Source organism: Scyliorhinus canicula, chromosome 3 (genome assembly GCF_902713615.1).
Source record: "Scyliorhinus canicula chromosome 3, sScyCan1.1, whole genome shotgun sequence".
In the NCBI taxonomy this organism is placed as follows: Eukaryota; Metazoa; Chordata; class Chondrichthyes; order Carcharhiniformes; family Scyliorhinidae; genus Scyliorhinus; species Scyliorhinus canicula.
The window spans coordinates 70,944,083-70,967,961 of NC_052148.1; the positions used below are offsets into that span (position 1 = coordinate 70,944,083).

At 46.1% G+C, this 23,879-nt stretch overlaps 1 protein-coding gene across 3 annotated transcripts in view; it reads right to left on the reverse strand.

Annotated features, from left to right (window-relative positions):
• The window catches only part of LOC119962713 (aquaporin-3-like), a 44,299-nt gene that overhangs the window by 10,049 nt on the left and 10,371 nt on the right, over positions 1-23,879 (reverse strand). The window contains exons 1-3 of one of the 3 annotated variants that reach the window (XM_038790686.1): positions 12,841-13,605; positions 11,630-11,756; positions 1,470-1,607 (exon numbers count right to left, since the gene is read on the reverse strand). In XM_038790686.1, the coding sequence (XP_038646614.1) occupies positions 1,470-1,607; positions 11,630-11,756; positions 12,841-12,888 (313 nt within the window). In that variant the 5' untranslated portion in view covers positions 12,889-13,605. Of the gene's footprint in view, positions 1-1,469; positions 1,608-11,629; positions 11,757-12,780; positions 13,606-23,879 lie in introns of those variants that run through there. The other 2 variants (XM_038790684.1, XM_038790685.1) reach the window with 2 other exon arrangements.

A 23,879-nucleotide genomic window follows, 5' to 3' on the forward strand; every position in this document is an offset into this window, starting at 1 on the left:
GAGACAACATTTTGGTTTGGGAAATATGTCGGTGCTAGCCCCTATTTATGGAAATCACCAATTCATCCTGGCAAGATTGAATACAACATTTAATCAGTGGATTAAAGGGGGTTGAGACAGGTGATAGACACAAAGAAAGCACCGAATGAGGAGATAAAACAAAAGTGTGAGGAAGAGTTGGATATGGAATTGGAATGGGGAGTATGGACTGAAATTACGCACAGGGTCAATACTACATCTTCATGGGCTAGTATGAGCTTGAAACAATTCATGGAAGTACATAGAGCCCATATGACACAGGAGAGAATGAGCCAATTCTTCACAGAGGTAGAAGTGGAAAGGAGGACCAGCTAACTATGTTCATGTATTCTGTCCACAATTAGTGGGGTTTTGGATCTTGGTTATTAAAGATTTAACAAAAATTGTGAAGGTGGAAATATTACCAGGGCCTCTTGAAGCCATTTTTGGAGTGTTGGAAGTATCAGGACTAATAGAAAGGAAAGGAGCCGATGTGATGGCCTTTGCCACATTGATCGTCCGGAGGTGAATTTTATTGGAATGGAAGTCAGAAGATCCGCCAAAAGTATCAACATGGTTGAGGGACGAAAGATAAAATACTGGAAAATCTCAGCAGGTCTGGCAGCATCTGTAGGGAGAGAAAAGAGCTAACGTTTCGAGTCCAATGACTCTTTGTCAAAGCTAACAGACAGATAAAGTGGGAAATATTTATACTGTGGAGTGAGAATGAAAGATGAGTCATAGCCACAGAAACCCAAGGAAACCGGGTGCTAATGGCCACAGAAACCAGGGGGGGAAGTGTTAATGGCATTCCCCAGAGAGAACAAAAGATGTGAAAGGCCAAACGGCAGAGAAACTAACATCAGAGGGTGAACTGTGATAGATGTAGATGTGGGGGGAGGGGATGGGGAAGCAAAGAGAAGAACACAGAGGTCGCTAGCAGCACAGAACCCATTCAACCCTACGTCACTGTGATAGTCATGAGGCGGGAGCCCCAAATCTGCCTGCTGCACACCTACAACTGAAGCAGCATGGTCAGGTCGAGAATTGCAACCTCTGCTCCCATGCAATGGGCCAGGTACAATTTTAGTCCCTGATGTCTCTGGCTTTCAGCCATGTCCAAATAACATAACCTGCTCACGTTAGATCATCTCATTCCTCTCAGTTGTTAAATATCCAAATCAGCTCTATTACCAATATTTTAATTAAATAAAGACAGTTGTGAGAGTCTGTTCATAGTTTAGAGATAAATTCCAAATTGTAATAGATAAATGTTGGGAAGTGTATCAGAAACAATATTTGCAGCACCCTGTGTAAATATAATACAAAGATAAATAGAAATATTTGGGTGCATTTATATCATTAATAGTTTATTATTGAATTCCAATATAAAGGTTTAACTTGTTTTATGTTTTAATACATTATTAAAATTTGGTGGTTTCATTACTCACCGTAATACAAACCAAACATTATTCCTGATCCAAGGAAGGCACCTAATGTTTGTGCCAAAAAGAAGAAAGGAAATTTTAACCAGGGTTCACAGGCGAGTAAGCACAAAGCAAAGGTCACTGCTGGATTCAGGTGAGCTCCTATACAAAGATAAGAGTTGTGAATTTATACACAGTAAATGGTCGCTTGCACTTACAAATAGGATATAGGAACATAGAAACATAGCAGCAGGATTATACCATTTGGCCCCTCGAGCCTTTTCCACTATTCAACAGGATCATGACTGATAATTAATCTCAACGCCACTTTCCCATGCTATCCCCATATCCCTGGATGTCTTTAATATGTAGAAATCTATTAACCTCAGTCTTGAACATACTCAATGGCTGAGCTTGCACAGCCCTCTAGCATAGAGAATTGCTACCCTCTGGGTGAAGAGATTTCTCCTCATCTCTGTCTGAAATGGCCTACCCCTTATTCTGAGACTATGTCCCTTGGTCCCAGCCAGGGACTTTTCTGCATCGACCCTGTCGAACCCTTTAAGAATTTTGAAAGTTTCAGTGAGATAACCTCTCATTTTTCTAAACCCTAGAAATACAGGCCCAGTCTCCTCAACCTCCCCTCATAGGACAGTCGCACCATCTCTGGAATCAGAATGGTGAACCTCCGCTGAACTTCCGCTATAGCAAGGATATCTTTCCTTAGATAAGGAGACCAAAACTGCCCCCAATGCTCCAGGTGTGATCTCCCCAAAGCTCTATACAATCGAAGCAAGATGTAAATTATAGTATAAATTTATTATATTATTGATGGGCAGTGGAACTGAGACATTAAAAAAAAGAGGATATTTGCTTATTAGATATTTTGGCACACCAGCTCTTTTAAATCCATAGCAAAGTACTACCAAGTATCATTGACAAAAATGATAGATGGTTTACCTGCAATAGAATTGAACAAATGGAAACTACACCACTTAGAACGTAGAACAGTACAGCACAGTGCAGGCCCTTCGGCCCACGATGTTGCGCCGACCACTTTTCCGAATCTAAGTTCAACCAAACCAACATCCCTCAATTTACTGCTGTCCGTGTGCCTGTCCAAGAGTCGCTTAAATGTCCCTAATGACTCTGACTCCACCACCTCTGCAGGCAGTGAATTCCACGCACCCACCACTCTCTGTGTAAAGAACCTACCTCCAACATCTTCCCTATACCTTTCTCCAATCACCTTAAAATTATGTCCCCTCGTGACAGCCATTTCCACCGTGGGGAAAAGTCTCTGGCTATCCAGAGAAATGTATTTTTAATTTGTTCATGGGATATGGGCATCACTGGCTGGGCCAGCATTTATACCCATCTTTGGGGGCATTTAAGGGTCAACCACATTGCTGTTGTCAGGAGTCACATGTAGGCCAGACCAGGTAAGGATGGCAGATTTCCTTCCCTCAAGGACATTAGTAAACCAGATAGCTTTTTACAACAATCGACAATGGTTTCATGCTCAACATTAGACTTTTAATTCCAGACTTTTATTAAATTCAAATTTCACCACCTGCCATGGTGGGATTCGAACCCGGGTCCCCACAGCCTCAAATTTAACAAACCCCATTACGGTTTCTTGTGGAGTTCCAGGGGTGGTCCCTCACTCAAAGGCACTCAGTGCCAGCATTACGAAGGGGGTGGTGGGGGGGGAAGTGGGGCGCTGGGGGCTTTGTGGGGGGGTTGCACTGAGAGCCACCGCCCTGCTCTTGCTCCCAGCACCCTTTCTCCGTCCTCATAACACAAACCCTACACAGTACTTCTCCTCCGAACCCAGCCTACTATCACTCACCTGTAGCCCAGTGCCCTCAATGCCTCCTCCCCAGTGGTGCTGTCAAGTAACAAAGAGCTGTCAGCCTCTGATAGGTTGGCAACTCTTTACATGTGGGCCTACAACGTGGGATTACAGGTGAGACTACAAAGTGGCCAAACAACATGAGCAGCAAGTGATAGTCAGAGCTAAATGGTCCCACAATCAATAGATCAGACCCAAGCTCTACATATCCAGTCATGAATGTTGGTGGACAATTAAACAACTCACCGGAGGAGGAGACTCCACAAATATTCCCAACCTCAATAATGGGGTGATCCAACATATTAGTGCAAAAGACAAGACTGAAGCACTCGCAATAATCTTCAGCCAGAAGTGTTGAGTGGATGATCCATCTCAGTCTCATCCAGAGGTCCCTAGCATCACAGATGCCAGTCTTCAGCCAATTCAGTTCACCCACGTGATGTCACGAAACGGCTAAAGGCCATGGATACTGCAAAGGCCTGGAGGCAATGGGAACCAAGGGGAAAACTCTCCACTGGTTGGAGGCATACCTAGCACAAAGGAAGATGGTTGTTGGAGGCCCTGACAATATTATGACTGGGCACAATGTTGACTTGTGTTCCAGAGTTTGTTGCGCCCTGAACCAAGCTGCTCCAGTGCAACTACAACACTGGCATCTACCCGGAAATGTGGAAAGTTGCCCAGGCATGACCTGTACACAAGAAACAGAACAAATTCAAACCGGCCAATTACCACTCAATGCCTCAATACTTTCAGCCTACTGTCCACCATCAGTAAAATGATTGAAGGGCTCATCTACAGTGCTATTAAGCAGCACTTACTCAGCAATAACCAGCTCACAGACACTCAGTTTGGGTTCAGTCAGGGTCACTCAGCTCCAGACCTCATGACAGCCTTGGTTCAAACATGGGCAAAGAGCTGACTGCCAGAGGTTAGGTGAAAGTGACTGCCCTTGACATCAAGACAGCATTTGATCAAGTATAGCATCAAGGAGCCCGAGCAAGACTGGAGTCAATGGGAACCAAAGGGGAAAACTCTCCACTAGTTGGAGGCATACCTAGCCCAAAGGAAGATGGCTGCTGGAGGTCTGTCAGCTCAGTCCCAGGACATTACTGCAGGAGTTTCTTGGGATAGTGTCCTCAGCCCAACCATCTTCATCTTCACTGTCTGTGCAGAGTCTGCACGTTCTCCCTGTATCTGCATGGATTTTCTCCGGGTGCTCAGGTTTCCTCCCAAAAGTCCCAAAAGATGTGCTGTTAGGTAATTTGGACATTATGAATTCTCCCTCCGTGTAGCCGAACAGGCACCGGAATGTGTCGACTAGGAGCTTTTCACAGTAACTTCATTGCAGTGTTAATGTAAGTGCAATGACAATAAACATTAATAAAACTGCTGCTTCATTAATGACCTCCCTTCTATCATAACGTCAGAAGTGGGGATGTTTGCCCGATGACTGCACAATGTTCAGCACCATTCTCAATTCCTCAGATAATGAAGCAGTCTATGTCCAAATGCAGCAAGACCTGGAAATAGTCTAGTCTTGGGTTGACAAGTGGCAAACAGCATACTTTCACACAAATGCCAGGCATTGACCATCTTCAATAAGAAAGAATCAAACCATCACCCCTTGACATTCAATGGCATTACCATCACTGAATCCCCCACTGTCAACATCCTGGGGTTACCATTGACCAGAAACTGAACTGGACTAGCCATTAAAGTACTGTGGTTACAAGAGCAGGTCAGAGGCTAGTAACTCACCTCTTGATTCTCCAAACAGTGTCCACCACCCACAAGACACAAGTCAGGAGTGTAATGGAATAGCCTCCACTTAGAACATAGAACATAGAATGATACAGCGCAGTACAGGCCCTTCGGCCCTCGATGTTGCACCGACATGGAAAAAATCTAAAGGCCATCTAACCTACACTATGCCCTTATCATCCATATATGCCTGGATGAGTGCAGTTCCAACAACATTCAAGAAGTTCGACACCATCCAGGATGTTTAAGAAGGGTAGCAGGGATAATCCAGGGAATTATAGACCTGTGAGCTTGACGTCAGTGGTAGGCAAACTGTTGGAGAAGATACTGAGGGATAGGATCTATTCACATTTGGAAGAAAATAGACTTTTTTTTTAACAGACAATTTTATTGAGGTATTTTTGGCATTGTAAACAGTAACAATATGCATTAGTGTGCAGATACCAATTACAAAAAACATAGTGCAAATAACAGTACCACTCTCACAGATAGACCCGCCTATTCTTCCCCCCTACTCTACAACCTAACCCCTGCCATATACTGGCTGTATACACACCCCCCACCTCACTCCCGTTGACTAGCTCAAAGCAGCTAGCCTGGTGGCTCTCAACTCCGGCGCCAACATGTCTCACACCTATTGTCCCCCTGCTCCCCCCCCCCCAAAACACCACCTCCCCAGAACAGCCCTGTTCGAGCAATCGCTCTGGGACCGAGACAGAGAGAAAACAAACAAAGAAAAAGCAACATTCCCAGAAGAGAAAAAAAAGCAAAGAGAACCCGAACAGCCCTCCAGCACCTAACAACTTAAACTTTAACTATCACTTTGGCTTTAACTTTAAAACTATCAAACAGGCAAACACAAACACAAGAACACCCCCAATTTTAAGTGAAAGAGCATGCTGAACGGCATCGCTAACACGAAGGGCAATCTGTGAACAATTGCAGACATCCCTTAGTACACTCTAACTAGAGTCCATGGGTCCTCAGTTCGGCACCAGTCCATGCCCCTTAGCGAAGTCCATTGCTTCCTCCGGGTCATCAATATAATGTTGCTGTTCCTGGTATGTGACCCAAAGCCGCGCAGGGAAAAGTAGCCCAAACTTGACCTTTTTAAACAGAATCTCTTTAATTTGTCTGTAGGTTGCCCTCCTTCTGGCCACCTCCTGGCTCAGATCCTGGTAGATGCGCAGGACACTGTTGTTCCATGAGCAGCTCTTCGTGCTCTTGGCCCACTGTAGAACCCGCTCCTTGTCCACGAACCTATGGAACCTGACCACCATTGCCCCCCCCCCCCCCCCCCCTCGCGGCTGCCTCGCCTGCACTCTGTGTGCCCTGTCCAGCTCCAGCAGATGCGGGAAGAAACCATCCCCCACCAGCTTCTGCAGCATGTCTGCCACATATGCCATGGCATCCACTCCCTCGGCCCCCTCCGGGAGCCCAATGATTCTCAGATTCTGCCGGCGAGGCCTGTTTTCCAGGTCCTCCAGCTTGTCCATCAGCCTTGCTTGCTGCTCCTTCAACTTACTAACTTCCACGTCCGCTACCGTTTGGAAATCCGCCTGCTCTTCAACTGTCTTCTCCAGTGCCTGGACCTTCTTATCCTGAGCATCCAGCCTCTGGTCAGGTCGCTCCACCGCTTTCTGGAGCAGTTCCAAATTATCCCGCTTCAGTGCTGCAAAGCTCTCTTTCATGACCTGCAGCATGTTGTCCAGTGCTGCCTGGACCGTCCTTTCCGTGGTCGGTTCATCGGCCATCTTTCCTCCCACTTGAGCTTCCACACCACCATTGTTCAGCCCCTTCTTCGCCTGTTTTCGCTCCCTTCTGCTCCTTAAGTCCATACAACTCTGTATGGATTCAGATCTTGAGTGCTATTGTTTTTCACTCCAGCGCTCAAAAGTTCAAAAAAGTCGGGGAAAAATGTCTTAAAGTCAGACCGGAGCGAGAGCCACCAAATGTGCGACTTACTCCCTCATAGCCGCCACCGGAAGTCCGGAAGAAAATAGACTTATCAGTGATAGGCAGCATGGTTTTGTGCAAGGAAGGTCATGTCTTACAAACCTAATAGAATTCTTTGATGAAGTGACAAAGTTAATTGATGAGGGAAGGGCTGTAGATGTCATATACATGGACTTTAGTAAGGCATTTGATAAGGTTTCCCATGGCAGGTTGATGGCAAAAGTGAAGTCGTATGGGGTTCAAGGTGTACTAGCTAGATGGATAAAGAACTGGCTGGGCAACAGGAGACAGAGAGTAGTGGTGGAAGGGAGTGTCTCAAAATGGAGAAAGGTGACTAGTGGTGTTCCACAGGGATCCGTGCTCGGACCACTGTTGTTTGTGATATACATAAATGATCTGAAGGAAGGTATAGGTGGTCTGATTAGCAAGTTTGTAGATGATATTAAGATTGGTGGAGTTGCAGATAGCGAGGAGGACTTTCAGAGAATACAGCAAAATATAGATAGATTGGAGAGTTGGGCAGAGAAATGGCAGATGGAGTTCAATCCAGGCAAATGCGAGGTGATGCATTTTGGAAGATCTAATTCAAGAACGGACTATACGGTCAATGGAAGAGTCCTGGGGAAAATTGGTGTACAGAGAGATCTGGGAGTTCAGGTCCATTGTACCCTGAAGGTGGCAACGCAGGTCGATAGAGTGATCAAGAAGGCATACAGCATGCTTGCCTTCATTGGACGGGGTATTGAGTACAAGAGTCGGCAGGTCATGTTACAGTTGTATATGACTTTGGTTAGGCCACATTTGGAATACTGCGTGCAGTTCTAGTCACCACATTACCAGAAGGATGTGGATGCTTTAGAGAGGGTGCAGAGGAGGTTCACCAGGATGTTGCCTGGTATGGAGGGTGCTAGCTATGAAGAAAGGTTGAGTAGATTAGGATTGTTTTCGTTGGAAAGACGGAGGTTGAGGGGGGACCTGATTGAGTTCAACAAAATTATGAGAGGTATGGACAGGGTGGATAGCAACAAGCTTTTTCCAAGAGTGGGGGTGTCAATTACAAGGGGTCACGATTTCAAGGTGAGAGGGGGAAAGTTTAAGGGAGATGTGCGTGGGAAGTTTTTTTACGCAGAGGGTGGTGGGTGCCTGGAACGCTTTGCCAGCGGAGGTGGTAGAGGCGGGCACGATAGCATCATTTAAGATGCATCTAGACAGATATATGAACGGGCGGGGAACAGAGGGAAGTAGATCCTTGGAAAATAGGCGACAGGTTTAGATAAAGGATCTGGATCGGTGCAGGCTGGGAGGGCCGAAGGGCCTGTTCCTGTGCTGTAATTTTCTTTGTTCTTTGTAGGACAAAGCAACTCACTTGATTGCTCCCCCTTCCACAAACATTCAAACTCTCTACCACTGACTCACAGTAGCAGCAGCGTATACCATTTACAAGATACACTGCAAGAACTCACCAAAGTTCCTTAGCCAGCACCATTAAACCCACAAGGGTGGCACAGTGGCGTAGTGGTTAGCACTGCTGCCTCACGCCTCCAAGGACCAGGGTTCGATCCCGGCCCTGGGTCACTGTCCATGTGGAATTTGCACATTCTTCCTGTGTCTGCATGGGTCTCACCCCCACACCCAAAAAGATATGCAGGGTAGGTGAATTGGCCATGCTAAATTGCCCCTTAATTGGAAAAAAATAATTGGGTACTCAAATTTATTGAAAATTTTTTTTAAACTCATGACCACTACAATCCAGAATGACAAGGGCACCAGATACCTGGAAACACCATCATCTGGAAGTTCCCCTCCAAGTCACTCACAGTCATGATCTGGAAATATATTGCTGTTCCTTCACTGCCACTAGGTCAAAATCCTGGAACTCCCTCCCTAATAACACTGTGGGTGCACCTACACCATATGGACTGAACAATTCCAGAAGATAGCTCGCCACCACCTTCTCAAGGGCAATTAGGAGTGGGCAATAAATGCTGGTCTCGCCAGCAAAGCCCATATCCCATAAAAATGAATAAAAAGAACTTTCACCCCTAGCATCCTTAATTAGGCAGCTATTCCCATCCCTAATTGCCCTTGAATAGGTGCTGGCAAGCTTCCTTCCTGAACTGCTGCAATCTACAGGGTGTCAGTACTCCCACAATGCTGTTTGGGATGGAGCCAATGTAACACCTCTGTTCAGGAAAAAAGGAAGCAGAAATCAGGAAACTATCAGCCAGTTAGCTTAATGTCTATCATGGTAAATTGCTAGAATCCATTATTAAGGAGATTATAGCAGAATACCTAGAAAATCATAATGCAATTAGGCTGAGTCAACAGGGTTTTGTGAAAAGGAAATTATGTTTAACTAATTAATTAAAATTCTTTGAGGAGGTAACAAGCATGGTGGATAAAGGAGAACCTGTAGATGTGTTGTATATAGATTTTCAAAAGGCATTTAATAAGGTGCCATATCAAAGGTTACTATGCAAAATAAGAGTTCATCGTGTAGCATGGATTGGTTAGCTAACAGGAATCAGACAGTATGAGTAAATGGGTCATTTTTGTGTTGGCCAGCTGTAACTAGTGGAATGCCACAGGGCTCAATGCTGGGGCCTCAACCATTTACAATCTACTTCATTGACTTGGATGAAGGGACCGCATGTATGGTAGCTACATTTGCCAATGACACCATGATAAGTAGGAAAGTAAATTGTCAAGAGGAGATAGAGAGTATGTAAGGAGATAATGGGTTTAATAAATGGACAAAAATTCAGCAGATGAATTATAATGTGTGGAAATGTGAACTTGTCCGCTTCGGCAGCAAGAGTAGAAAAGCAGCGTACTACTTAAATGAAGAGAGATTGCAGAAATCGGTGCTACAAAGGGACTTGGATGTCATGGTACATCCATCACAAAAGGTTAGTATGCAGGTACAGCAAGTGATTAGGAGGACAAATGGAATGTAAGTACTTATTGCAAGAGGAATACAATATAAAAGTGGTGAAGTTTTACGGCAGCTTTTTTGGTCTCCTTATTTAAGGAAATATTATAATGCTTCAGAAGCAGTTCCAAGAAGGTTCACCAAACTCATTCATGGGATGAAGGTCTTACAAAGAAAGATTCAACAGGTGTGGCCTTTACCCATTAGAGTTTAGAAGAATGAGAGGTGATCTTATTGAAACATATATGATCCTAAGGAGACTTGATAGGGTGGATGCTGGGAAGATGTTTCCACTTGTGGAGGAAGCTAGAACGTGGGACACAGTTTCAAAATAAGAAGTCTCTCTTTTATGAACAAGATGAGGCAAAATCGGGCGGCATGTGGCGCAATGGTTAGCACTGGGACTGCGGCTCTGAGGACCCGGGTTCAAATCCCAGCCCTGGGTCACTGTTCGTGTGGAGTTTGCACATTTTCCCCATGTCTGCATGTGTTTCACCCCCACAACCCAAAGATGTGCAGGTTAGGTGGATTGGCCACGTTAAATTGCCCCTTAATGGAAAAAATATATATAATTGGGTTCTCTAAATTTATTTTTAAAAAGATGAGACAAAATCAATTGTCTTGGATTATAGGTCATCTACAGAATTCTCTTCACAGGAAACAAGTGGAGGCAAGGTCTTTGAATTTATTGAAGACAGAGTTAGACAGCTTTTTGATAGAGAAGGGGCTCAAGGCCTATGTGGGGCAGACTTTAAAGTAGAGTTGAGACCACAATCAGCCATGATCTTATTGAACGTTGCAACAGACTCATAGAGCCGAATATCCTACTCCTGCTATTAAATCCTATGTCCTTTGCCCTATGTTCCCATCAGTCACACTGGTTTCAATACTGTGTCCACAGATGTTTGGACCAAACTTGAGTTTTCCAGGTAAATGAGGTAATTTTTAAATTAATTTACAGATTATGGGCGTCACTGGCTGGGCCAGCATTTATTACCCATCCCTAACTGCCCTCCATTTCAGGGTTCATTTGAGAGACAACCATATCGCTGGGTCTAGAGTCACATGTAGGCCAGACCAGGTAAGGATGGCAGATTTCCTTCACTAAAGGGACATTAGTGAATCAGGTGGGTGTTTACGACAATCAGGAATGGTTTCATGGTCATCATTAGACTTTTAATTCCGGATTTTTTATAAAATTCTAATTTCACCATCTGCCATGGTGGGATTTGAACCCAGGTTCCCAGATCTTGCCCTGGGCCTCTGGATTCTAGTTCAGTGACAATACCTTCATGCCACTGCCTCCCCAAATTAATGCCAGTCTCTACTGCAACTGTGAAACTCATGTTGATCTTTGGAGCTGTAGAATAAAACACTTTCACCCATTAATGTGGACTTGCACCAAATGGAAAAAAGGACCATATTCATTACACTGCGTTTTGATGACTTTAAGTAATTTCACTTAATGCCACTAATTCTCAATGAAGTACGGACAGTTTCATTTTTTGCGTGACAGCGTAAGAAAAGCCACAAGGTGCAGTACCTTTAACTCAGTTAACGTCTTTTAAGAGAGGTATTTTGAATTGAAAATTAATTGTCTTTTATGAAAGGTGTTCAACCTAGAACTACGTGCGTAATGTTATGAAAACCCCTAATCCTTCATGAATATTTACATACCTGAGACTTTACTAGTTACCAATATACCCAGAGCCACTGCAAATCCACCAGCAAAAGTAACAGTTAAAAAGTCTTTGTGTGCACCACAACTCAGAACAAACTGCGCTGTCGCTCCACAGCTCAGCATCTGCAAAGAAAAATGGCAATTATCAATAAACAATGTTTGCTCCCTTTGTAGATTGACTTGCATTCCGCCCCAATGTGTCCAAGTGAAACGGACTGGGGTGAATTAAAATTTGAGATGTGTATTAAATTTTTAAAGTAGAAAGCTGTTATGAGGTAGGGGGAATGAGGATGAGAGGGAGGGTATACTACTCTGCTAGCTCGCTGTTACGACGGTGATATCATTGTTCCATTCTTGGATTTTGTCTTTGTTGCTTGGTATAAGATTTGACAGATTGCACTCTCAGCTATTGGGAGAGCTAAAATCCCAGCTTTAGCCGATACTTCACAGAAATGGCCAAGATTTGCTAGCTGCGTCAATTATTCAAGATAGCATTGTGCCAGTGCGCTCCCACTCATCAAAGAAAAATGGCTGCTGCTGTTTAGCTCAGCTTGCATGTAGGCATTTCCTATCGGATGGTTTTGGGAGTAGCACAGGTTTTCCTGTGCTTCGAATTGTAGGTTATCCACCCCTTACTCTAACTTCCTCTCTTAAATCGGAGAGTTAAACTGTAAACTATCTCAAATAAATTAATAAGTACATTTAAAGAAAAGAAAATCGCCAGGGTTCGTGAATTGAAATGGAGCTGTGTAGAAACAAAGATTAAAAATGTTTAATTACACACGACAAATTTTGCTTTGCTTTACAGTTTAGGCAGTGAGTGGAATAAACTAGCTGTTGGTATAAAATAATCACAAACATTAAAAGGATATTAATTATTTTAGAATGTTTAAAATGAATAAATAATATTCTATAATAAAACTATAACATTTCCACATACTGTTGGGGACTGCAAATGGGCTCCATACTCATGTTCACTTCTGCAGTTTAAATTTACTTTCTATCAAGCTGCTAAAATATTTATTTACATGGCAAATAAACTTTGCCATTTAATTTCCGTAGCTGCGGCAAAAAGATTCCTCCAGTAACATGGAGAAACATATATCGCAGCAATAAAATGTTAATAAAGCTCAGTAGAAAAACTCACTGTATGAATTAAAGTTCCTAAACATTCAGCAAGGCATTGTTTCATCAGAAGACTTCGGACCTTTAGCATTGTCGTCATTTTTCGCAGGATTTCTTTTTGTTTTTCCATTTTGAATCAATTTCTGTGAGACTTTGTTGCTGATGCAGACCAGGGTTCAGCGTAATAGCCAGTTCCTTGAGCTCTGAATTTTCCTTTAAATATTCTCAGAATGCCATTGAAACTTTCATTAAACACAATTTAAAGCAAGGGGATGTGGCACGACCTGGCACAAAATTAGCTAATGGTTTATAAAAGTAAAATATTGTGTTATGTTAAGCAGTATGTTGTCTGCAATAACTCTATGCATTTGTAGTTTATCAAATTCACGAGCTTGCCACCAGAAGTAACCAAGACTTAACAATGTTATATTTCGGTCCATAGACCAAAATTATGAGAGTGCGAACAAAGCATAGGCAGCTATTTACTAAAGAAGAATTAACTATCAAATTTCATATTTGTGCATGAACCTAAGCAAATTCAGCCACAATTATTTATTATGTCCCTGAAATTCTTTACCAGCTAGGTGATACAAAATTGTGGATCCATTGAATTTTGCAAGTAATTTTCGCTTTAATTTCAAACCTAATTTATATGCTGAGTCCTAGGTGCAACATTGGTCCCACAGTTTTATGAGCTTAAAATAAGTGTGACAATATCCAATCATTTCTGATCTCCACAGTGTTCAAGCGACTGCAAAGCTGGCTGGCCAGAATCTTTGTCTACAATAGTCACGAACTGGACCAGCCATAACTATGGCTACAAGCAGAGGGCAGAGGCTGGGTATTCTACAGTGAATAACTCACCTCCTGAGTCCCCAAAGCCTGACCACTGTCTACATGGTACTGGAGTGTGATGGAACACTCTCCACTTGTCTGGGTGACTGCAGCTCCAACAACACTCAAGAGGTTCGACATCGTCCAGGACAAAGCAGCCCGCTTGATTGGCACTCATCCACCACCTTTAAATTTCACTCCATCCAACACAATTACAGTATGAATGATGCACTGTGGCACCGCACCAAGCGTGTTTCAAACAGTACTTTCCAAACCCATGACTTCTACCAGCTAGAAAGAGAGCAGAAGGTGAATGGGAACAGCACCACCTGAAAGTTCTCTTCAAGTCACACATTATTCTGACTGGGAACTATATCACCATTCCTTCACTGTCGCTGGAACTCCCCACTTCCAAACTTAACAATCTAGTGGGTGTATCGACACCAGATAACAGTACTCAAAGAAAGCAGCTCACCACCAGCTTCTTAAGAGCAATTAGGGCAATAAATGCGGGCCTTGCCAGTAATTACCAGATCCCATGAAAAAATGAAAAAAAATAGACACCTTAAATTCACTATTGCTAGTATTTGGAAGAATTTGCTTTGAAAATGTATAGTGGGTGCGATTCTCCGACCCCCACGCCGGATGGGAGAATCGCGGGAGTGCCGGGCGATTTCACGCCACGCCACGCCACCCACACACGCGATTGTCTCACACCCCCCAAAACGGCGTGTCGCGTTTTACGATAGGCCGCTCGGAGAATCGCCGCTCGCCATTTCTAACGGTCGAGCGGCGATTCTCCGGCCTGGATGGGCCGAGCGGCCTGCCTAATCCGACCGGTTCACGCCGGCCCCAACCACACCTGGTCGTTGCCGGCGTGAACAGCGCGGGACCACTGCGTGTGGGGCCTGTGGGGGGGGAGGGGGGGGGAGGATCGAGCACCAGTGGGGTGCTCAGGAGGGGTCTGGCCCGCGATCGGTGCCCACCGATTGTCGGGCCGGCGTCTCTAAAAATGCACTCTTTTCCCTTCGCCGCCCCGCAAGATCACTCCGACATGTCTTGCGGGGCACCCGCAGGGAGGATGGCAACCGCGCATGCGCGGGTTGGCGCAGGCCAACCTGCCCTGCACGGGTGACGTAATTTAAGCGCCGCCGGCCGCATCATTTATGCGGCGCCGCTTTGACGCAGGCGTCAAGGCCCGGCGCGCTCCTAGCCACCTTGGGGTGGGAGAATAGGGGGCAAGGAGTGGCCTCCGACGCCGGAGTGAAACACTGCAGTTTTCCCTCCGGCGTCGGCACTTTGTCTCCATTTGGGAGAATTGCGCCCAGTATCTTTCACAACACTCCAAGTCTGAAATGGGCAAAGGAGTTCAAGTTTTCTTCATTTGTTCATGGTACACAGGCATCACTGGCAAGACCAGCTTTTATTGCCCTTCCCTAATTGCCCTTGAGAACATGGTGGTGATGCACCAACTTGGGCTATTACCATCCAAGTGGTGAGGATTTACCAAAGCATTTAGTTGTGGTCAATGTTTCTGGATCTTGAGCTGTCAAACCAAATCTTTAAAAGGACGAATGCAGGATGCTCAAAAAAAGACACCAAAACTTCCAACATTGTTTATCTCTGGGACTAGGGGCACGATTCTTCGGCCTCGTTGTGCTCAAGCAAGAGCACAACGAGACCGGTAATTTGCGGGGAGGCCAAAAGCGAGAACCGCGCCAGGCGCCAGTTTGTGATGTAACCGGCCCTCTCCCGTAGCCAAAATCAGAATCGTAGCATGGTGAGGAGCCAGTTATCACCACTTAAGCTTATTTCCATACAATTAACTAGAGCCATCCCATATCCAATTCCTGTCATTCACTGGCCTCCCCAGCAAGTGCTCATGCTGGACTTCCAGTGGCGGCCATGCAGGAGTAGGTCGCACATTTGATAGCTCCTACCTATGACGGACTTTTGGACCTTTGGCCCCCGGTTTTTTCCAGATTTTATGGGATAAATCGGTGACGAGTGAGACAGTGAGGAGAAATCCCCCTTCAGTGCATGAAGAATTGGGCCAGAAGTGGCCGTGTGAGAAGACAAAGTTCTGTAAGGAAGACACGAGCAGAGCCGGCAATGCGGGAAAGCATGGCGGAGAAGCAGGGCCGCGGGGAGATGGCATAGTGGTCGACGGAGCAGCTGGTGAAGTTTTTCAAAGATTGCTTCGCCAAGCTGAAGAAGGACACGCTGGACCCGATTAAGGCTCGATTGACGAGCTGGGTTTAATCGGGTAAAAATAGCCCTCTTTAAGAAGGGGGTGAAGTTTGGGAAGCTGTACCCAGCCACACATGAGGAACGGGATTTCTACTTTGAAATACCAGTCGAAGTATGGACTTTTATTAAAGAAAAGCGGCTGGAGGCGAATTAAAAGACACTGAAGCCTTGGAGAAATACTGTGGCGGCAATTTGTTGTGCTGGGTTGTATAAATATAAGTAGTGCTATGTGTAATTAGGGGCTGTTTGGATGGCTAAAGTTAACTTTGTCTTGCAGGGAGCATTTAGAGGGGTGATAGGCTTTGGGGTTGGTTCTGCTTTTTTGGTGATTATTTTTCTAAAGTGGCTGTTTTTTGGAAGGGCAAATATGAATGTGGAATATAGTGTTAACGGTAGGGTTCTTGGCAATGTGGAGGAGCAGAGAGATCTTGTGGTCTATGTTCATAGATCTTTGAAAGTTGCCACTCAAGTGGATAGAGCTGTGAAGAAGGCCTATGGTGTGCTAGCGTTCATTAGCAGAGGGATTGAATTCAAGAGCCGTGAGGTGATGATGCAGCTATACAAAACCTTGGTAAGGCCACATTTGGAGCACTGTGTGCAGTTCTGGTCGCCTTATTTTAGGAAGGATGTAGAAGCTTTGGAAAAGGTGCAAAGGAGATTTGCCGGGATGTTGCCTGGAATGGATAGTAGGTCTTACGAGGAAAGGTTGAGGGTGCTCGGCCTTTTCTCATTAGAACGGAGAAGGATGAGGGGCAACTTGATAGAGGTTTATAAGATGATCAGGGGAATAGGTAAGAGTAGACAGTCAGAGACTTTTTCCCCGGGTGGAACAAACCATTACAAGGGGACATGAATTTAAGGTGAATGTTGGAAGATATAGGGGGGATGTCAGAGGTAGGTTCTTTACCCTGAGAGTAGTGGGGGCACGGAATGCACTGCCTGTGGAAGTAATTGAGTCGGAAACATTAGGGACCTTCAAGCGGCTATTGGATAGGTACATGGATTACGGTAGAATGATGAGATGTAGATTAATTTGTTCATAATCTAGGATAAAAGTTCGGTACAACATTGTGAGCTGAAGGGCCTGTTCTGTGCTGTATTTTTCTATGTTCTATGTTCTTCACTGATTTTTCTGATGATTATTTACTGGGGAATGTGATGCTTTTAAAAAGTTTATCCATGTGGGGGAGAGGGGAGAGAACAATGGGGACACAGACTACTTGGTGCCAGGGGCGGGCGCTATCAAGTCAACATGGGTCAGCTGACTGTCAGAAGCGCATTGGGGGTGAGCAGGTGTTAAGCTGGAGCTTGACGTGGGGGGTTGGGTTTCTAGTGTTGTTCCTTTGGGGGGGGGGCTATTACTAGGGGACAAGTGGGAGGTCAGGAATGGAGACTGCCCGAGGTGGGGTTTGAGGAAGCGGAGGGCGCGAGCTAGAGGTTGGCCTTTAATGGGTGATGGCTAGTCGGCAGGGCGGGGGTGAGGGAGGGGGGGGGGGGGTGGGAGAGAGAGCTGGAAGCCCCCCGACCAGGCTGATTACATGGAACATCAGAGGACTGAATGGGCCGCAAGAGCCCTCGCGTGTTTGTGCATTTGAGGGGGCTGAAGGCTTACGTGGCAATGCTACAAGAGACACATCTTGAGGTTACAGACCAGACGAGATTGAGAAAGGGGTGAGTGAGCCAAGTGTTCCACTCAGGGCTGGACTCAAAGACCAGGGTGGTAGCGATCTTTATCAGCAAACGAATGGCATTCAAGGCAGGGAGAATCATGTCAGACAAAGGGGGGGTAGGTACATAATGGTGAATGGGAAGCTGGAGGGGGTGCAGGTGGTAATTGTGAATATATATGCTCCAAATTGGGACGATGTGGAATTGATGAGGTAAGATCCCAGACTTAGAGTCACATAACCTGATCATGAGACTTTAACACAGTCATTGATCCGGAATTGGACCAGTCAAAATCCAGGACAGGGAGGGTGCCAGCCGCGGCAAAGGAATTGAAGGGGTTTATGGAACAGATGGAGGGAGTAGACCCATGGAGGTTTGCACAGCCAAGGGCGAAGGAGTTTTCCTTCTTTTCACATGTCCATATACTCTTGCATCAACTTCTTTGTTCTGAGCAGGGCTCTAATACCGGAGGTGGTGGATACTGAGTACTCTGCAATCGCAGTGTCGGATCATGCCACGCATTGGGTGGATCTACGGGTTAGTGTGGAGAGAGGGCAATGCCCGCTGTGGAGACTGGATGTGGGGTTGCTAGCTAAACTACACGGAGGGATGAGGCAAGGGTGCCCCCCCTCGCCATTACTGTTTGCTCTGGCCATCCAGCCATTGGCCATGGCGTTAAGAGCCTCCAGGAACTGGAAAGGGCTGGTTCGGGGGGGGGGGGGGGGGGGGGGGGGGGGTGTGGAGTACCGGGTCTGGCTTTACGCAAACGACCTGCTCTTGTATATTTCTGACCCGTTGGAGGAGATGGGGGAAGTAATGAGATTCTTTGGGGAATTTGGCAATTTTTCGGGGTATAAATTGAACATGGGGAAAAGAGAGATGTTCGCGATCCAGGCAAGAGGACAGGAGAAGAGACTGGGATAGCTGTCGCTTAGAATGGTAGGGAAGAGCTTTCGATATCTGGGAATCCAGGTGGCCCGGGAATGGGAGGCACTGCACAAGGTAAACCTATTCCGGTTGGTAGAACAAATGAAAGGGGACTTTAAGGGATGGGACATGCTCCCGCTATCACTGGCGGGGAGGGTACAGACCGTGAAAATGATGGTCCTCCCCAGATTTCTGTTTGCCTTTCAGTGCCTCCCATCTTCATCCCAAAGGCCTTTTACAAGCGGGTTACTACAGGGCGGCTAATATAGCCATGATCAAGAAGTGGGTAGTGGGGGAGGGATTAGAGCGGATGGAGGCGGTGTCATGCAAAAACACCAGTTTGGGAGCACTGATAATGACACCTCTTCCATTCTCGCCGGCCCAATACTCCACAAGTCCAGTGGCAGTGGCGGCTCTGAGGATCTGGGGGCAATGGAGGAGATATAAGAGATTGGAAGGAGCATCGATTTGGACCCCGATTTATAATAACCGCAGGTTTGTACCAGGTAGGCTGGATGGCGGGATCCAGAGTTGGCAAAGGGCAGGAATTAGAAGGATGGTGGATCTATTTATAGACGGGAGCTTCCCCAGCTTGAAAGCCTTGAAGGATACATTTGAATTGCCAGCAGGGAATGGATTTAGGTATCTGCAGGTGCGCGACTTCCTGACAAAGCAGGTTCCAGCCTTGCCGCTGCTGCCATCACGGGTGATACAGGATAGAGTAGTTTCCAGTACCTGGGTGGGAGAGGGGAAGGTATCGGATATTTACCAGGAGCTTTCGGAGGCAGAGGAAACTCTGGTGGAGGTGCTTAAGGGCAAGTGGGAGGTCGAGCTAGGAGAAGAGATAATACCTCCTCATCATGTGCCAGGCTTAGCCTGATACATAAGAACATAAGAACTAGGAGCAGGAGTAGGCCATAGAACATAGAACATAGAACAGTACAGCACAGAACAGGCCCTTCGGCCCTCAATGTTGTGCCGAGCCATGATCACCCTACTCAAACCCACGTATCCACCCTATACCCGTAACCCAACAACCCCCCCCTTAACCTTACTTTTATTAGGACACTACGGGCAATCCACCTAACCCGCACATCTTTGGACTGTGGGAGGAAACCGGAGCACCCGGAGGAAACCCACGCACACAGGGGGAGGACGTGCAGACTCCACACAGACAGTGACCCAGCCGGGAATCGAACCTGGGACCCTGGAGCTGTGAAGCATTTATGCTAACCACCATGCTACCCTGCTGCCCCTAATGGCTGCCCCAGATGGCTCGAGGGGCCATCTGGCCCCTCGAGCCTGCTCCGCCATTCAATTAGATCATGGCTGATCTTTTGTGGACTCAGCTCCACTTTCCGGCCCGAACACCATAACCCTTAATCCCTTTATTCTTCAAAAAACCATCTATCTTTACCTTAAAAACATGTAATGAAGGAGCCTCAACTGCTTCACTGGGCAAGGAATTCCATAGATTCACAACCCTTTGGGTGAAGAAGTTCCTCCTAAACTCAGTCCTAAATCTACTTCCCCTTATTTTGAGGCTATGTACCCTAGTTCTGCTGTCACCCGCCAGTGGAAACAACCTGCCCGCATCTATCCTATCTATTCCCTTCATAATTTTAAATGTTTCTATAAGATCCCCCCTCATCCTTCTAAATTCCAACGAGTACAGTCCCAGTCTACTCAACCTCTCCTCATAATCCAACCCCTTCAGCTATGGGATTAACCCAGTGAATCTCCTCTGCACACCCTCCAGCGCCAGTACGTCCTTTCTCAAGTAAGGAGACCAAAACTGAACACAATACTCCAGGTGTGGCCGCACTAACACCTTATACAATTGCAACATAACCTCCCTAGTCTTAAACTCCATCCCTCTAGCAATGAAGGACAAAATTCCATTTGCCTTCTTAATCACCTGTTGCACTTGTAAACCAACCTTCTGTGACTCATGCACTAGCACACCCAAGTCTCTCTGAACAGCGGCATGCTTTAATATTTTATTGTTTAAATAATAATCCCGTTTGCTGTTATTCCTACCAAAATGGATAACCTCACATTTGTCAACATTGTATTCCATCTGCCAGACCCTAGCCCATTCACTTAACCTATCCAAATCCCTCTGCAGACTTCCAGTATCCTCTGCACTTTTCGCTTTACCACTCATCTTAGTGTCATCTGCAAACTTGGACACATTGCCCTTGGTCCCCAACTCCAAATCATCTATGTAAATTGTGAACAATTGTGGGCCCAACACGGATCCCTGAGGGACACCACTAGCTACTGATTGCCAACCAGAGAAACACCCATTTATCCCAACTCTTTGCTTTCTATTCATTAACCAATCCTCTATCCATGCTACTACTTTACCCTTAATGCCATGCATCTTTATCTTATGCAGCAACCTTTTGTGTGGCACCTTGTCAAAGGCTTTCTGGAAATCCAGATATACCACATCCATCGGCTCCCCGTTATCTACTGCACTGTTAATGTCCTCAAAAAATTCCACTAAATTAGTTAGGCATGACCTGCCCTTTACGAACCCATGCTGCGTCTGCCCAATGGGACAATTTCTATCCAGATGCCTCGCAATTTCTTCCTTGATGATAGATTCCAGCATCTTCCCTACTACCGAAGTTAAGCTCACTGGCCTATAATTTCCTGCTTTCTGCCTACCTCCTTTTTTAAACAGTGGCGTCACGTTTGCTAATTTCCAATCCACCGGGACCACCCCAGAGTCTAGTGAATTTCGGTAAATTATCACTAGTGCATCTGCAATTTCCCTAGCCATCTCTTTTAGCACTCTGGGATGGATTCCATCAGGGCCAGGAGACTTGTCTACCTTTAGCCCCATTAGCTTGCCCATCACTCCCTCCTAAGTGATAACAATCCTCCCAAGGTCCTCACCTGTCATAGCCTCATTTCTATCAGTCGCTGGCATGTTATTTGTGTCTTCCACTGTGAAGACCAACCCAAAAAACCTGTTCAGTTCCTCAGCCATTTCCTCATTTCCCATTATTAAAACTCCCTTCTCATCCTCTAAAGGACCAATATTTACCTTAGCCACTCTTTTTTGTCTTATATATTTGTAAAAACATTTACTGTCTGTTTTTATATTCTGAGCAAGTTTACTCTCATACTCTATCTTACTCTTCTTTATAGCTTTTTTAGTAGCTTTCTGTTGCCCCCTAAAGATTTCCCAGTCCTCTAATCTCCCAGCAATCTTTGCCACTTTATATGCTTTTTCCTTCAATTTGATACTCTCCCTTATTTACTTAGATATCCACGGTCGATTTTCCCTCTTTCTTCCGTCCTTCCTTTTTGTTGGTATAAACCTTTGCTGAGCACTGATACAATTTAAGGTAGCCCACCAGGCACACATGACAGCAGCTAGGAGGTTTTTCGGGGTAGAAGATAGGTGTGCGATTTGCGCGGGAAGCCCAGCAAATCATGTCCATATGTTTTGGGCATGCCCGAAGCTGAGAGGGTTTTGCCAGGGTTTTGCTAAGGCAGTGTCCATGGTGCTAAAAGCACGGGTGGTGCTGAGTCCTGAGGTAGCGATCTTTGGAGTGTCGGAAGCTCCTTGAGTTCAGGGCCGACGTCCTGGCCTTTGCCTCCCTGGTAACCCGGAGACGGATCTTGTTAATGTGGAGGGACTCCAAGTCCCCGAGTGTAGAGACCTGGGTTAGTGACATGGCTGGGTTTCTCAGTCTCGAGAAAATACAATTCGCCTTAAGAGGATCAATGGTCGGGTTCACCCGGAGGTGGCAGCCGTTCGTCCACTTCTTTCTTGGGGAAAATTAAAATGTCAGCAGATGTAATATTACAAGGGGGAGGAGGGTCGAATTGTTGTTGTGTGGTTGGGGGGTGTGAAGGTTGAGATGGGGGGGAAATGTTTATTATATCATGTTGATGTCATTGTCTATATTATTTTTATAAAAGTTTTCAAATACTTTAATACCTTAATAAAACATTTTTATTTTATTTTTTAAAAAGGTGCTCACGCTGGTGCCAATTAGTCCTCCTTTTGAAAAACGTGAACCTGGTGGAAGGGCTTCCGTGGGGAGAACAAGAGGTGAGTAGCCATCTTTGCTCACAGGCAAAGAGCCCGGGGACGCTCGGCTTGCCGCCCCAGTACTTGGCGGAGGGTGGGGTGCGCACCCTCGGCTGGGCGGGCTGTCATTGGGGGGGGGGGGTGCTCGGGATCCACCATGCCAACCCCTGGATCATGTGTACCCATTCTGGGGGCAACCCTGCCCACCAGCCCCACCGACCACTGAGGCCTCTGGCCGTGTGGCTGATGGCTCAGCTTCTGGGACCCTCAGGGACACAGGACATCCTTCCTGGCCTTGACCACATCTCGGAGCCTCCCCATGTTTGTGTCTCCAAACCTTGGGGCCGGGCGTCACTGCGTCATGGATGCAAGTTGAGTGGGTTTGACTGTGCAAGTGCCGTTTAAGTGCTGCTCGTCCTTGTTAGCAGGGGGGCTGGCAAGCCGTTCTGACAAATCAGCTGGCGAGCCTTCATTTGCGGTGGGAATCACATGGGGCCTCATTAAGTGGACCGATTCACGTTGAATTGCGTTGCCGGTCTTGCTGGGCCAAGTATTGGGTAGCTCGCAGCAGTTCCCGCTCGCTACCACACTTAGAAATCTTTCTGGAGAATCGCCCCCTTTGAAACAACTGTGAACCACTAACAGCCCATCCTCAATCCCCTGCCTTTTTAAAAATAAATTTAGCGTACCCAATTCATTTTTTCCAATTAAGGGGCAATTTAAAATGGCCAATCCACCTACTCTTCACACCTTTGGGTTGTGGGGGTGAAACCCACACAAACACGGGAGAATGTGCAAACTCCACACGGACAGTGACCCAGGGCCGGGATTCGAACCTGGGACCTCGGCTCCGTGAGGCAGCAATGCTAACCACTGTGCCACCGTGCTGCCCCTTAATCCCCTCCTGATTACCTCCCCCCCACACATAGAAAATAAATATTGGTTCACATGGGTTCCAGAAACCAGAATCAAATTAAATTAGCAATCCCTCCTTGGGGGTCTGTGGGTAGAAAACCAATGCTGTAGAATTTACTTTACTAGTGGTGTTGACGTCACATGATGAAATAGATATTCAAAAATGAATCAGTGCGTTGAGTAATGGTACAGAATTTCCAGCACAAGCAGTGCAGATAGGACCAGCTGTCCAACCTGGGCCAGAGCTCTATTTCTGTGAGGTTGGCAGTCAGACATTAAACAGAAGACTGAACTGTGCAATTCAGCAAGGCAATATTACTGGCTCCACAGGCCAGAGGTCTATGTCACATGACTCCCACCTCTCCACATTGTCTTTGACAAAGGATGTACATTCCTCATCTGGAACCTCAAAATTGTTAAATGTCTCAAATATTAAGGATTGAAAGGAAGGTTGCGGTTCACGTTGTCTATGC